Source organism: Chiloscyllium plagiosum, chromosome 37 (genome assembly GCF_004010195.1).
Source record: "Chiloscyllium plagiosum isolate BGI_BamShark_2017 chromosome 37, ASM401019v2, whole genome shotgun sequence".
Classification (NCBI taxonomy): domain Eukaryota; kingdom Metazoa; phylum Chordata; class Chondrichthyes; order Orectolobiformes; family Hemiscylliidae; genus Chiloscyllium; species Chiloscyllium plagiosum.
The window spans coordinates 32,986,682-33,002,847 of NC_057746.1; the positions used below are offsets into that span (position 1 = coordinate 32,986,682).

General features: G+C 46.3%; 1 protein-coding gene across 1 annotated transcript in view; it reads right to left on the reverse strand.

The window, feature by feature from the left end:
* The window catches only part of LOC122541564 (nuclear factor 7, brain-like), a 4,297-nt gene extending 1,634 nt beyond the window's left edge, over nucleotides 1–2,663 (reverse strand). The window contains exons 1-3 of the mRNA XM_043678395.1: nucleotides 1,081–2,663; nucleotides 895–990; nucleotides 569–802 (exon numbers count right to left, since the gene is read on the reverse strand). Of these exons, the coding sequence (XP_043534330.1) occupies nucleotides 569–802; nucleotides 895–990; nucleotides 1,081–1,491 (741 nt within the window). The 5' untranslated portion in view covers nucleotides 1,492–2,663. The remainder of the gene's footprint in view (nucleotides 1–568; nucleotides 803–894; nucleotides 991–1,080) is intronic.
* Nucleotides 2,664–16,166: the final 13,503 nt, after the last annotated feature.

Consider the following 16,166-nt stretch of genomic DNA (forward strand, 5'->3'; position numbering starts at 1 on the left):
AATCACAAAGGCCAACCTCCCATCTATGGAATCCATCTACCAGGCCCGCTGTCAAGGAAAGGCCGCCAGCATTCTCAAAGATCCATCCCACCCTGGCAATGTTTTCCTACAACCTCTACCATTGGGGAGAAGGTACAGAATCCTGAACACACGCACCAGCCGGTTTTGCAACAGTTTCTACCTTACTGTTGTTAGAATACTAAATGGACTCACAAACTCTTAACATTCGCCTGTACCTGTATTTTTGTTTTTGTTGCTGTTTGCCTATTATTTACTATGTGACTTAACTCTGTGATCTGCCTGTATTGCTTGCAACACAAAGCTTTTCACTGTGCCTTGGTGCATGTGACAATAAATTCATTTCAATTCAATTCCATGGGGAATTCAGGAGAAATGTCTTGATCAAGAAAGTGATGAGAATGTGGAACCCACAGTCACACAGTGTGATTGAGACAAATATATTGACTAGGAAAGTGGAGAACCTCATGTTGCAGAAAGCAGCAGAGGGAGATAGTGATGGAGGATGGGTGTCTCTTTCACTGAACTAAACTGAAACATAATCCCTCACCTTTAGAAATATCACTCCGTCTGTTTGTTCCAATTGTTTTTCCAAGTTTGAGAGTTTCTGCTGAAGAGAATTTAAATTCTTTTGAATTTCACAAAGATTTTGCTCCATTGCTTTGAGAATGTTTTCCTCTTGTTCCCTGAGATCTCGGAGTAAACTCTGCTCTTTCTCAGTCAGCATCTGGTGCATTTTAGTGAACTCGGATTTGATGTGAGTTTGCAGACTGCTGTATTCCTCCTGTCAGGGGAAATATAAAAACAATATGTTTCTGCAAAAAAAAAAATAAATGAACAAATCAAATGTTTAAGCTGAACCCGGGGAGATTTTACCTGAATTTGGGAAATCTTCTGTTTCTGCTCCCGCTCCATTTCTAGAGCTGCTGATTTTTTCTCTGTGAGAGAATCCAAGGAAGATTTCACCCGATCCTGGGATTGGGAGAGAAAATCAGAAAATAAAAGTGTTAGACCATGAAAATGTGATGAAATAATCAGAGGATGGAATCTGTTTCCTTTTACCTTGTAGATTCCAACAGCTTCTTGAACCGGGATGAAGTTGTGAGATTTGTGTTCCCGGGAATCTCTACAAACCAGACACATCAATTTCTTGTCAGTTTCGCAAAACAGCTTCAGTTCTTCCTGATGTTCCTCACAGTGATGGTTACTTTCCTTCTCTTGTGGGTTCACATTTAATGTTCGAGCTATCTCGGCCAGATTCGCTAAGGCCTGGCTGCCTCTGAGGTTTCTGTCCGGAAACTCCTGTCTACATTCCGGGCAGGAGTTTATCTCTTGCTTTTCCCAACTCTGGTTGATACAGGAGCAGCAGAAGTTGTGTTCGCAATCCAGTGAAACCGGATCAGTGAAGAAATCCTGACAAATGGGACAGATTACCTCCTCGGTCAAACTCTGGACCTGCTGTCTGGAAGCCATGTTCACCCTCAGCACTTCCTGATTCAAACCCCTTTCAGTTTTGCTGTCCCTGCACTGCTGAACACATTCAGCTCAGGCAGCACCGAGATGGTGATAGTTCATACAGGGCTTCCTTTCTGTATCCACCGGCACCTTCCATCATGGTGTCTCGGACTAATTCGCCGTCGGCTGGATGTGACTGGAGCAGCTCCCTCTGGTAAACTTTCTCCAAGATGGAATTAAATGGCACTTGAAAGCGACGCGATTTCTGTTGAGAAAACTTTGCGATGTCTCACCTTTGACCATTTAGAGAAAGGAAGAGGATGGCAGCTTCCGGAACAAGCTTACAACATCAGTGAGAAATTACAATTGCAGCATTTCGGAAACAGTCACCGGGTGAAGAATGTTTTAATCTGAAATCATTTCTTCACTTCCCCATACATGGAGAAAACAGGACCCCTTGCTAACGTTGGGAATGTTTTAATGTTAGATCACAGACACAATGAGGGAATGAAATTCTGGAGGAAAGTTGTGAAAGAAAATGCATTTACAGAAAATGTGAGAGAAAGTGCCCAGCAAGAGGCTACTCAGCCGGTCACTGATGGAGAAACTGGAAAAGTGAGTGCCAGTGTCACCCCATCTTCCCCCCTTTTGGGATGTGGCCCTGTAAGGTGGGGTACATTTCCCTGTATGTTTAAACCTTGAGGGTTTTTGCCCCCATTCCGTTTTCAGGAAATGAGTAACAGACCCCAACCCCCCAACACTGAGCGGAAAATATTCTCCCTACATTCTCTCCCACTGATCTCTGTTGGTACATAACTCACTGAAAGAAAATTATGTTGTATTTTTGGTGGTGGTTTCTCAGCTTTTAAATATAAATTGTGTATTGTTAAGCTCCTGGCCCTCCCATCAAGTGTTTGGTCCTGGCAAAACCATGTGAATGACATTCATTTTATCACATTATCGTTTCAACACCGGCTTTCTGTCCACTTCCCTCTGGTGAGTGTAGTGCTTATGGAAATATAGGCATCTCCATTATTTTTACTGCAAAATTCAGGAGGAGATGGTGGGACTATGACTGGACCAGTAATCCCGACTGCTCATCGGGTCATGCAGCTTGAAAATAACTTGTCCATGCTGACCAGATATCCTGGACTGATCTGGTCCCATTTGGCAGCATTTGGGCCATGTCTGTCTAAACGCTTCCTATTCAGGTACATATCCAAATGCCTTTTAAATGGTATGATTGTGCCAGCCTCCACCACATCCTTTGACAGCTTGTTCTGTACACACACCACCCTCTGTGTGAGGGGATTGCCCCTCAGGCCCCTTTTGAATCTTCCCCCTCTCACCCTGCACCTATGCCCTTTAGTTTTGGAATCCCCTACCCTGGCTATCCACCCCCTCCGTGCTCCTCTGGAGGGTTGCCCCTCAGCCTCTGCTGCTCCAGGGAGGGAAGACCCAGCCTGTCTCTGTGGCTCAGGACCTCCACTCTCAGCAACATCCCTGTGAAGCTTTTCTGAACCATTTCAACTTTAGCAGCATCTTTCCTACAGCAGGGCAACCAAAGTGGAGTGCAATATTCTCAAAATGGTCTCACCAATGTCCTGATGGGGATCTGGGTTCAAATCTCACGAGAATATCAATTCAAGTCATAAATCAGGAGTATGAAGCTTGTCTTAGTCATGGTCACCCATCTGGCTTCACTAATGTCCTTGAGGGGACCAATCTGCCATCCTTACCTTCCATGTGACTCCAGACCCACAGCGATATGGTTGGCTCTTCATTGCCGTCTGAAATGGCTGAGCAAGTCACTCAGTTCAAGGTCAATTAGGAATGGGATGGGCAATAAATGCTGGTTAATTTCTTGTGAAATTTTTAAAACATAATGTGCTGATTAGATTAAAAACTAATAATGGGAGACAGTGGGAAGGCTGACCATAGTCAGATTTCGTATCCATCAGTTCCAAGCTGATGTGTTGAAGGATGTTGAGGGACGTAATGGTGGAGATTGGAGAGACACTGTCTGTAACTTTCCAATCCTTTCAAACAGTGGTGACAGACAACTGGAGATTTGCAAATGATACACCGTGGATTCAAAAGAGAATGAATGCAGCAAGTGCATGCTAGCGTAAACTCAGTGGTGTGAAAACTTCTAAAGACAAGGGGGCAAGGAACTTCAGCTGCATGGAGAGATTGGAGAAGTTGGGAGTATTTCTCTGGGAGAAGAGGAGCTAAAGAGGAGATTTGATGGGGTTTTGAAAATCATGATTTTGGTCAGAGTTGATGGGGAATATTGAGAACAGAACACAGATTTACATAATTGATAAAATAAATGAACAAGAAACCTTTTACACTATGGTTTTGGTTCACAGCGGTTCAGCAAAGCAGGTTATCTGAGGGTACAATGGCATCTTGATCACTGGGGCAGTGGGTTGGGGAATGGCAGATGGAGTTTAATTCAGATAAATGTGAGGTGTTGCATTTTGATAAGACAAACCAGGGCAGGATTTAAACAGTTAATTGTAGGGTCTGGGGACGTGTTGCTAAACAGGGAGGGCAGGGTTGTGGGGGCTGGAGGTGGGATGGTACACAGTTCCTTCAAAGTGGTGTCACAGGTAGACAATGGTGAAGGCAGTGTTTGGTATATTTGCCTTCATCGGTCAATTCATTGAGTACAGGAGTTAGGATGTCATGTCACAGCTGTACAAGACATTGGTATGGCCACATCTGGAGGCTGCCATAGGAAGGATGGTATTAACCTGGAAATGGTGCAAAAACAATTAAAATGAAACTGGAAATGTTGAGTTTTAAGGAGAGGCTGGATCGATGCAGAATATAGGAGGCTGAGGGGTGACTTTATGGATGGTCTTAAACTGGAAATGATGCAAAAAAGAATTCCAAGAAGATTGGAAGGTTTGGTATCAGAGAGATTGGATAGACTAAGGCTTTTTCTCCTGGAGCATGGGAGGCTAAGGAGTGACCTTATGGTAGTGTATAAAATAGGGTGAAGAGACAAGGTCTGTCTCCACAGGAGGGAAATCCAAAACAAGAGAGAATTGGTTTAAGATGAGAAGATAATGGTTCAAAAGAGACCCGAGGGGCAAATCTTTCTCACAGAGGGGGGTTCATTTCTGGAAACAGTTGACAGAGGAAGTGATAAACGCAGGTACAATTACAATATTAAAAAGACATTTGGACAGCTACATGGGGAGGTAAGGTTTAGAGGGATATTGGCCAAACGCAGACAAATGGGACGAGTACGGTTTAAGAAACCTGGTCAGCATGTACCAGTTCCATGCTGTATGACTCTACATTCCCTCAGGGCATTCACTGCAATCCTCAAGGAGTTATTGGCTGCCCTAACTCCCCCACCCCCCCCAATCTGAGAGGCAGAGACAGCCTCCAGAGCACAATGAGGAATAAACAGTGTTAGAGCAGCGACAGGGAATCCCTGAAGCCAGGAGACAGGAGGGAATGATTTGGAGGCGCCAGTGTTGGACTGGTGTGCACAAAGTTAAAAATCATACAACACCAGGTTATAGCCCAACAGATTTACTTGGAAGCACTAGATTTTGGAGTGCTGCTCTTTCATCAGGATGGGAGGGAAGGTCAGTTTGGAGTTGGGGGTGGGTGGAGAGAGGATGGGAAGGGGTGGGGATACTGTCCTCGGAGTGACTGGCAGCCTGCTGCTCTCCTTCATATCCTTCAGTCCCAAAGCAGCCCCAGACACGGATGGCCAAGTTGTGTTTGACTTTGTGGGAAACATAAGCTGAAACATATTGTCCAGCGCCTCCACACCTCTCCCTTACAATCCACCAGGGTCCTCTCAATCCTCACTTTGGGAGTCACTGCACAGAACTGAAGAGCCTCATCCCTGGTCCCATTCTGGGAAATCTCCCCTTGTACCATCCCTTCGGCCTTGGCATCCTTCCAAAAGGGCAGGCCCAGAATTGGCTGCAGCTTGGGCAGGAATCTTGTCGGTGCCATTTCCACCATTTCTCCAGGTTCACTGCTGGGTTTCAAACTGGGCACATGACAACAATTCTCCCTCAGATTGTATCTCCTTCTCCTGGAGGTGGGGCAGGGGGAGGGTCTGATAGGACATATGTTCTCCATGACAGCCAGTCTTCTTCACTTTAATGGGCACTGCATTTTCCCAGAGAGTGGTGGGAATGTGGGACTCACTGCCACATGGAATCATTGAGGGGAATAGCATTGATGTATTTCCAGGCAAACTGGAGAATCCCGTGAGGGAGATGTTGATGGGTTTTAATGAGCAGAGGTTGGAGGAGGCTCTTGTGGAATAGAAACATGAATACAGATGTGTTGGGCTGAATGGCCAGTGTCTGTGCTGTCAGTAACACAGAATAATCTGTCCGCGATCTCCCTCCCCTCAGTTACTTTGTGCCAGCTGCTGTCTCCCCATCACGGTTGTGCCTGAGAGCAGATCCCTCAGTCCAGGCTGGGGCCCCTCTCTGCTCTGCATGGCTCAGTATCGCAGCAGTCGGTATATTGACCCACTGAGCAATCAGGGCCACACATGAGGAGCTCAAAAACCAAACTGTGATCAAGGCGCAGGAACTGATCCAATCAGCACAGAGACAGGGAGAGAGAGACCCTGATCATCTCCGCTGTCTCGAGAAATAAACAACAATGGAACCTCAAGGATCTGCTGTGATTCTGGGAGCCCCAATAGATCTGGAAATGAGGAGAGAATTGAGTTGTCCAGAATTATTCTGACACTGAGCTGTTTATACTTGCATTAAAATGCCAACATGTTTCAAAATATCATGGGCTCAGGGACAGGAGAGCAGGGAATCGGCTGAAGATGTTCCAGAAGGGATGGGATAAGGGGAATGGGGCAAATTCACAAGTGGAGTCATGTTCTTTGGGGACAACATCGACTTAAAGGTGTGAGGAATTTTTCTATTTTGTGTATCGGTCAAGATCTATCTTTGTTGTTCAATGTATCTGATAATAATAATAAATCCCCAGATTAGGGTCAGTGTTAGATTGCCAGTTGAGTGCTATTAATCCAATGGGATGCCTCACCTCTTTGTACCTGGTCCAGGTTTACTCTCCTTTGGCCCTCCTGGAGTCTGTAGGCATGGCAGGGTTGATTTTGTTGAAGGTTTCCTGTGTCGTCTCATTCTCTATTAGTTGATTGGTTCATTGGTTTCACATGTGCCTCCATTAGAGCCACCCCATCTAACAGTATCTTCACTGTTCTTTTACCTCCCCCAGCTTGTTCCATCCGAGCTTGAAGATTATTGCTGGGCTGGCGACGATAGGGTGTTCCGGTGGAGTGACTTTGTTGAACTCAGTATAATCTTTATCTTGAACTCAGTATAATCTCAGTAGACATTGAGAGGCTGTACAGGGAGGTGGCCACTCCTCAGAGACAGGATAAGGACAGCTGGGTTACAGTCAGGGGGAAGAAAGGGAATCGACAGTCAGAGCAGGGATCCCCTGGGGCCGTTCCCCTCAGCAATAAGTATACCGTTTTGGATACTGCTGGTGGGAACGACCTACCAGGGGAAAACCATAAGTGTTAGGTCTCTGGCACTGAGGTTCAGAAGGGAAGTGGGGAGAATAGAAAAGCGCTAGTGGTAGGGGACTCAATAGTTAGACGGATTCAGGAATGGGACTCCCGGAAGATATTTTGCCTCCCTGGTGCCAGGGTCCAGAATGTTGCCGATCGAGTTTACAGGATTCTGAAGGGGGAGGGTGAGCAGCCAGAAATCGTGGTACATATTGGCACCAATGATATAACCAGGAAAGGGATGGAGAATCTGAAAAGTGACTACAGAGAGTTAGGTTGGAAGCTGAAGAGAGGACGAGTAGAGTAGTGATCTTGGATTTGATACCGGTGCCACGAGATAGTGAGGTGAGGAGCAGTCAGCGAGTGCAGCTTAACATGTGGCTGCGAGGCTGGTGCAGGAGGGAGGCCTTCAGATACCTCGACCATTTGGATACCTTCTGGGGAAGGAGGGACCTGTACATGAAAGATAGGTTACACCTGAACTGGAGGGGCACAAATGTCCTGGCTGGGAGATTTGCTCGTGTGGTTCAGGAGGGTTGAAACTAGTTTGGCAGCGGGGTGGGAATCAAAGCCGTGGATCTGAGAGGGGGGCAGTTGCAGATGGGACAGTGATAGGATGTAGTGAATCTTTTGGGAAGGTTTCTCACGCGATGAAACAAAGGGAACAGTTAAAGTGTGTCTGCTTTAACGCAAGGAGTGTCAGAAATAAGAGTGACAAACTTTGGGCATGGATCAGTGCTTGGGGCTATGATGTTGTGGCCATAACAGAGACGTGGATATCACAGGGGCAGGAATGCATTGCTAATCGGAGAGTGCATCACAGCTCCAGAAATGAAGATTGTTGAGGAAGGTTTGTCTACTGAGTCAGTATGGGTGGAAGTTAGGAACAGTAAGGGAACAGCCACTGCATTGGGGGTTTTCTACAGACCACCTAATAGCAGAAGAGAGATTGAAGATCTCATAGGTGGGCAGATTCTGGAAAAATGCAAAAGTAGCAGGGTTGTTGTTATGGGTGATTTCAACTTTCCCAATATCGACTGGAAACTCCTAAGTGCAGATGGTTTGGATGGAACTGGTTTTGTCAGGTGTGTTCAGGAGGGTTTCCTTACTCAGTATGTAGACAAGCCGAGGAGGGGAGAGGCCATTTTGGATTTGGTGCTTGGCAACGAGCCAGGACAGGTGTCAGATTTCTTGGTGGGAGAACACTTTGGTGATAGTGATCACAGCTATCTCACATTTACCATAGCCTAGGAGAGGGAAAGGAGCAGTTACCGAGGGAAGATATTTAATTGGGGAAAAGGAAATTATGACGCTATCAGACAGGAGTTGGGAAGTACAGACTGGGAGCAATTGTCCCACAGAAAGGGCACAGCAGACTTGTGGAGACTGTTTAAGGAGCAGTTGTTGCAAGTGATGCACAAATTTGTTCCTCTGAGACAGGTAAGAAAGGGTGAGATTAAGGAGCCTTGGATGACGAAAACAGAGGAGCTTCTCGTCAAAAGGAAGAAGACAGCTTACATAAGGTGGAGGAAGCAAGGACCTAGCACAGCTTTAGAGGATTACAGGCTTGTTAGAACGGAGCTCAGAAATGGGGCACGACAAAGGCTTGGCAAGAAGGATTAGGGAGAACCCAAAGGTGTTTTACTCAAACATGAGGAATATGAGAATGATCAGGGAGAAGGTAGTGCTGATCAGGGATAGCATAGGGAACTTGTGCATGGAGTCTGAGCAGATAGGGGAAGCCCTAAATGAGTTTTTTGCTTTGGTTTTCACTAAGGAAAGGGACCTTGTTGTGAATGAGAACTTTGAGGAGCTGGGGAACAGGCTTGAACAGATCAAGATTGATGAAGTTGATGTGCTGGAAATTTTGGCAAACATTAAGATTGATAAGTCCCCAGGGCCAGACCAGATTTATCCCGGCTGCTCCGGGAAGAGAGAAAGGAGGTTGCTAAGCCGCTGGTGAGGATATTTACCTCCTGACTCTCTACAGGAGTCGTACCGGAGGATTGGAAGGAGGCGAATGTTGTTCCTCTTTTTAAGAAGGGTAATAGGGAAATTGCTGGCAATTACAGACCAGTCAGCCTTACGTCTGTGGTCAGCAGAGTTTTAGAAAGAATTCTGAGGGATAGGATTTATGACTGTTTGGCAAAACATAGTGTGATTAAAGGCAGTCAGCATGGCTTTGTGAGGGGCAGGTAATGCCTCACAAATTGTATTGAGCTCTGTGAGGAGGTGACAAGACAGGTTAACAAAGGCTGAGCAGTGGATGTGGTATATGTGGACTTCAGCAAGGCATTTGATAAGATTCCCCATGGTAGGCTCATTCATAAAGTCAGGAAGTATGGGATACAGGGAGATTTGGCTATCTGGATTCAGAATTGGTTGGCTGACAGAAGGCAGAGAGTGTTGTAGATGGAAAGTATTCTGCCTGGAAGACAGTGTTGAGTGGGGTCCTGCAGGGCTCTGTTTTTGGGCCTCTGCTCTTTGCAGTTTATATAAATGACTTGATTGAGGAAGTTGAGGGGTGGGTTAGTAAATTTGCAGATGACACAAAGGTTGGAGATGTCGTTGATAGTATTGAGGGCTATTGCAGGCTGCAGCGTGACATAAACAGGATGCAGAGCTGGGCTGAGAAATGGCAGATGGAGTTCAACCTGGATAAATGCAAAATGATGCATTTTGGAACGTCAAACTCAAATGTTGAATGTAGGATTAAAGACAGGGTTCTTGGCAGTGTGGAGGAACAGAGGGATCTTGGTGTTCAAGTATATAGATCGCTCAAAGTTGCCACCCAAGTAGATAGGGTTGTTAAGAAAGTATATGGCGTTTTGGCTATCATTAACAGGGGATCGAGTTTAAGAACTGCGAGGTTTTGCTGCAGCTCTAGAAGTCCCTAGTGAGACCACACTTTGTGTCCAATTCTGGTCGCCTTACTATAGGAAAGATACAGAGGCTTTGAGTGGTTTCAACTATCCTTGATCCTTTAGTCAATTAATTTCTTATGCCTGTATCACAAAAATCACGTGGTCCCCAATCTAGTTCCTTTTTTACTGTCATAGTCATTATTTGTTTATAGGTGGAGCGGGATTGCACGTGAGCCGGTCTCAAAGAGGTAAAAACAAAAACTGCAGATGCTGGAAACCAGATTCTGGATCAGTGGTGCTGGAAGAGCACAGCAGTTCAGGCAGCATCCAACGAGCAGCGAAATCGACGTTTCGGGCAAAAGCCCTTCATCAGGTCTCAAAGATCCACAAACCCCTCCAGAAGCTGTAGTTTGAAGGGAAGAGGATAAAGGAGAGTTTGGGTCCTTAACTCCATGTTTACGGAGTCTGGGTCCTTACCTCCGTGGTTATGGACTCCAGGCCCTTTCCTCCATAGCTATGGCGGGGGCTGTCTGAGTGTCTTGGCAGGCTGCTCGTGGGACTGAGGATACTTGAGATTAATAACCACAGCCTGCTGGGAATGACCCACACTGAAGCAGTCCGCATTTTGAGAGGAATTGGAGATACCTTAACAATGCAGGTCTGTGATGACTTCGACCCTCAGGCAGACCCCACCATAACCACGGAGGTAAGGACCCAGAGACCGTGACCACGGAGGTAAGGACCCAGAGACCGTGACCACATGTCACAGATCTGCAACATTATCTTCTATTCCCAGATGCTGCCTGACCTGCTGAGCAATTACAACCTTCTCTCATTTTATTTTAATGTCCAGCATCTGCAATAGTTCAGGTTTGAGGCAGAGCCACTGACTCGCTATGATCCTGCCTGAATGAGATTTGCCCGCAGTACCGGTATATGCCAGTTGGTGGCAGTCCTATACCACGGAGAACATTGCCGTTTCGCAATCACAGCGCCGCCTGTAGCCCGCAATACCGCTCCCCGCCTGAAGGTGGTAGTATTGCAGCCATTGTTATTCAACTGGGATTAAACTGGTCAAAGGACTCTCTGAACCTGGGCAAATGGAGACCTTGGGACCATTGGTACTGTCACCGAAAATGCTGGAGATTGCAGCAGATTGAATGCAGCTGGACTGGCAGCATCTGTGGAGAGATAAATAGAATTTGAGTCCAGAAAATCTTTCTGGAAAATTGAGTTATTTTATGTTGATGACAGAGGGGGAACGAGTGGAACAGATTGTGATAGAGGCCAGAGCAAAAGACGACAAAGGGAATGTTGGAGAGGGAAAGAGTAATCGTGGGTCAAAGGATGAGGGGAGAGGAGGACTGAGGGGATAGTGGAGGGGCAGAGGAAAATAGGGGGAGGGGAGCAGTGGATCTTGGAAGAGGTGAGTAATGAAGAGAGGGTATGTAGAGGGAGTGTGGAGTCAGAGCAAACTGAGGGGATTGGAGGTAGATTGGAGAATATGGAGGAGGGGATGGGTTGATGAGGAGGCTGAGGATGGAGGAGGAGCTAGATTGAAGAAGAGAACAGTGTAGAGGAGGGAGATTGTGGACAAAGAATATGAGGAGAGGAAGGTCGGGGGGAATGGTGGAGGAGAATGAGTGGAGTGAAAGGGAGGGAGAGTGGACAGAGATGCCATGGAGTGAGAAAGCAGCACCCTGACATTCGGATAAATGGTTTTGAAAAGGACTCTGCAGTTTACAGGAAATTTAGTTAACATTAAGTTAAAAATGTTGTGACTCACCATTTGGCTCTGGATTATTCATTCTCTGTTTTGCCCTTCTGTATCAATTTAAATCTGGTAAATACTGTCATTGACTCCTTGTCTTTTATTAAATCCTGGCCTTGGGTGGCAGTATCTCTGAGAGTCTCACTCAGTGGAGTTCACTCCTTAAATCCCCCATCACTCATGTTTGACAGACTTCTTTGGACAACTGGTTAATTCATCACTATTAATATTTTTCTCCCAATCTCTGTATCCTCTTCTCCAATGCCCCACGTTATCTGTGCTCACTGAATTCTGGTTTCTTACACATGCCACATTTTCATCACTCTGCCATTGACCACTCTCCCCTTTGTCAGTTAATCCGTGATCTGGAATATCCTCTTTCTTCCTACATCACTTCCCTTCCGACAACTTTGACAGGTTTTAGTCCCAGTATGTGTCTTGGTGATTCCAATTCTAACCTCACCATCTTTCTGTCAGCCATCCCGGGCCTTTCAATGCCCTGAAGAATTTTGACAATCGCAGAACTTTAGAACAATAGCCCCACCTTGTGCTGGAAGGATGGTGATGAAGGTCTTTTCAGTCTTGAGCCAGATCATTGGACAAGTGTATGGACGTACATGGAATAGTGTAGGTTCGATGGGCTTCAGATTGGTATGACAGGTTGCCGCAACATCGAGGGCCGAAGGGCCTGTACTGCACTGTAATGTTCTATGTTCTAGATCCCACACCTCAGTTCACGCATCCTCAACAATGGGAGAGGAGTATACGCTGAAAATTACCTACCTTTGGGTGATTTGCTCTCCAAACAGAAGAATGTTCTGCTGACTTAGGCCTGAGGGCTTTTTGGTCCAGTCATACAGAGTCCAGCTTGATCAGGCCTCACCTAGAGGACTTGACACCCCAGAAAAGATAGAATAATTACTGACAGAGTGCAAAGTCACCTGACATGGAGTCAAGGAAAGAACATAGGAAAATAGGAACAAACCATACTCCTGTCCCGGAGCAGCATTATGTACAAGGGGGCCTTCACAAATTCACCAAAGTTCCTCAGACAGCACCTTCCAAACCCATGACCACTTCCATCTAGAGCGACAAGGGCAGCAGATATATTGTATCACCACCCTCTGCCAGTTGCCTTCCAAACTACTCATCATCCTGACTTGGAAATAATGCCATTTTTTCACTGCCACTCCCTGAAACCCCCTCCTAAACAGTATTGGGGGTGTGGGGTGGGGATTTACTAATAGCACATGGACTGCAGTGGTTCAAGAAGGCAGCTCACTACCACCTTCTCAAGGAGTAATGAGGGACAAGTAATAAATGATTCCTAAGAAGGGCTTATGCCCGAAATGTCGATTCTCCTGTCCCCTGGATGCTGCCTGACCTGCTGCGCTGTTCCAGCAACACATTTTAAGCTCTGATCTCCAGCATCTGCAGACCTCACTTTCTCCTAATAAATTATAGCCCAGCCAGTGACACCCACGTCCCATGAGTGAGTTTAAAAAAGGAGACCATTCAGCCCATTGAGCTTGTCCTGCCATCCAGTATGAGCATGGCTGATTGAATACTTCAATGCCTTTTACCCATCACATGTATGCCACTGGCAATCAGCAATCTATCAGTCTCTGCCTTAACCATACTCAGAGAGAGAGAGCTTTCACAGCCCTCTGTGGTACAGAATTCGAAAGGTTCACAACCCTCTGAGTAAAAGCAAATTTGCCTCATCTCAGACCAAAGTGGCATCTTCCTTATTTGTAAATTATGCCCATGGTTTTATACTCCCAACCAGGGAAACACCTCACCTGCACCCATCCTGCCTGTCCCTTTCAGTATCCTCACCAAGCAGAACAATTTAACTTTGTAGGTTTCAATCACATCGCTGCTCATTCTTTGAATCTCAGGAGAATACAAACCCAGTTTTCCCAATCCCTTTTCATCAGGCAGTTCCACTCCCCCAGGGACAAGTGTGGTGAATGTTCATTACTCAGTGGCAGTACAATCTTCCCTGAGATAAAGAGACCAAAACTGCACACAATACTCCATGTAGAGTCTAACCAAGCTCCTGTACAAGTGAGGCGAGACTTCACTCCTCCTGTACCTGAATCCTCCTGTGGTAACAGTCCACGAGCCTTCCAAATTCCTTGCTGCAGCTGTGTATCAGCCCTCCATGACCTTTCAACACCAACCTCCAGGTCCCTTTGAACATCCACCCTTTCCAAGCCTTTACCATTTAAAAAATTCTCTGCACCTCTGTCCCTCTTCCCAAAGTGACTAACCTCATGTTTTTAAATCTTAGAGCTAATGCCTTTGGGAACACAATTTTTCACACAATGAGGAATGGGAATCTCAAAATATCTTTTCTCCACTGTCCTTGGAGCAGATTCAGAGCTGTCAACACTGAATTGGATAGCTCGTTTTGGGAGGTTGGGGAGCAAGAGATGTGGAGCAGAGGCCGGTAAATGGATTAGAATTACAAATTGATGGGCTGAATGGTCTCTTCACCTTCTGAACGTTGCTAGGCATTTTCTTTCTTACTATTCTTTCTGGGATGTGGGCATTGCCAGCTAAGGCTGCCACAGGGCTGGCTAAGTCCAGAATTTATTGGCCAGCCCTGGGGAAGGTGGTGGTGATCAATCTTCAAGAATGGCTACAGGATCTCTGTCATTGCCTCCACCTGCAAAAGCTTCCAGGACTTCCGCAATCCTTTCTTTCTGGGTTCATTATCATCCCTGTTTTTTAACTGTTCCACCATTAGCAGCTCTGCCTTCAGCTGCCTGGGTCTCCAGTACTGGAGTCTCCTTACACCTCCCCACTTCTCTCTCTTCTCCCTTAAGGTATTCCTGAAATCCCACCTGTCTAACTAATCTCACTCTTTCCTTTCCTAATAAATCCTTAGATGGAATTGCAAACCTTTCTTTTCATTCATACTATTCTTGACACCTATTTTGCATCTCAATCACTCATTTATCACAACCAACACTGACGTTGTCTTTTGCTCTTCACACTTTCCCCACTTGTTCCACTTGCTCCTTGTCAGCATTTGAGAATGCGTTAAAAAACAATCATAGTCGAGAAGAAGAGTCATTCTGAAGAATTCATATTGGACTCTGAAGAGTCAACCGTATTATTCTCTCCTCAGTTGCTGCCAGGCCTGCTGAGTCTCCCCTGCGATTCCTGTTGTGTTTCGGATTTCCAGCAGCCTCAGTATATATTTGCTCTGTATGCTCTCTTGCATAATTGCTTCTGCGGAGTGTTTTGGGATGTTCTGTCGCATTAACGGTGCTACACAAATGCAGCGGTTGCTGTTTTGGTGCAGTGAATTCTCTGAATTCCGACTGGATCCTATTGGAGCTTTTCAAGGTTAAATCGCTGTGCTTGGCGAGTGCTGCTGTGCGGAGCTGGAGGAAGTGATATTTAATGTTGCGTCTCGGCACTCGGCCTGCAGTCAGGACAAGGTTCGGGCTCATTAATCCCAGGCAAGTCACTGGTGCAGCGTGAGCAATGGCGCCTAGCGCTCTGCGACTCCTCCCCTCCTGCAAACCATGACATTGCAACGTGCTGCCAGCCGCCCATTGAGAATGTTAACCCTCAGAGATGCTCTGTCTGCTCCACAGCTCGCCAACGCCAGGGCGTCATGCTGTGGCTGCGCAATGCCATTGGCTGATCGAAACGGCAGCCCCTTCCTCCGTTTGCTCACTGGAAGCAGAGCCCTGTTCAGAGCCCACCCAGAGCAAAGTCCCTCCTGCATTCTGTCTCAGGATGGGACCCAGAGTATACAGGGGAAAGTTTCTGTGCTGATCGTGCGAAACAGCTTGTAGTTTACGGCCTTCTGGGCTTAATATTGAGTTCAACACCTTCAGATTGTGAACCCACTCCCATTCCATCCCTTTTAACGCTTGTTGTTATAATCTCTGTCACCGCGTCCTCTCTCCCCATCCCAATGGGGCTGTCTGTTCTCTCCAGCCTGGCAGTGAGACACACCATTGGTGTGCCATTCTCACATTCCCATCACTGAATCTGAACAATCAACATCCTTCCTCCCCCACTATTGCATAAATGCTGCCCCATCCACACTTCACATCAGCTCTGAGACATAGTCATCCAGACTTGAAACATTAACTTGCTTTCTCTTCGTGGATGCTGTCTGACCCATTGTGATCTCCAGCACTTTTTGTTGTCCGTGTCCTTCTATTCCCAGACAGTTCATGGGTCTACCTAAATGCCTCTTAAACACCTGCCTCTACCACATCCCCTGGCAGTGTGTTCCAGGCACCTACCACCTTCTGTGTGAAAAACATGCCTTGTACATTCCTTTAAACATCCCCTCCCCCCCCCACCTTTATCTTTGGAAAGCAATCTAACCTCCTTATCGCTAATATGCTCCAATCCAGGTAACATCTCAATAAATCTCTTTTGCACCCTCTCTAAAACCTCCAAATCCTTGTTATTGTGTCGTGACTAGAGCTACAAATATGGCCTAACTAAAGTTTTATACAGCTGCAACATGACTTTTATA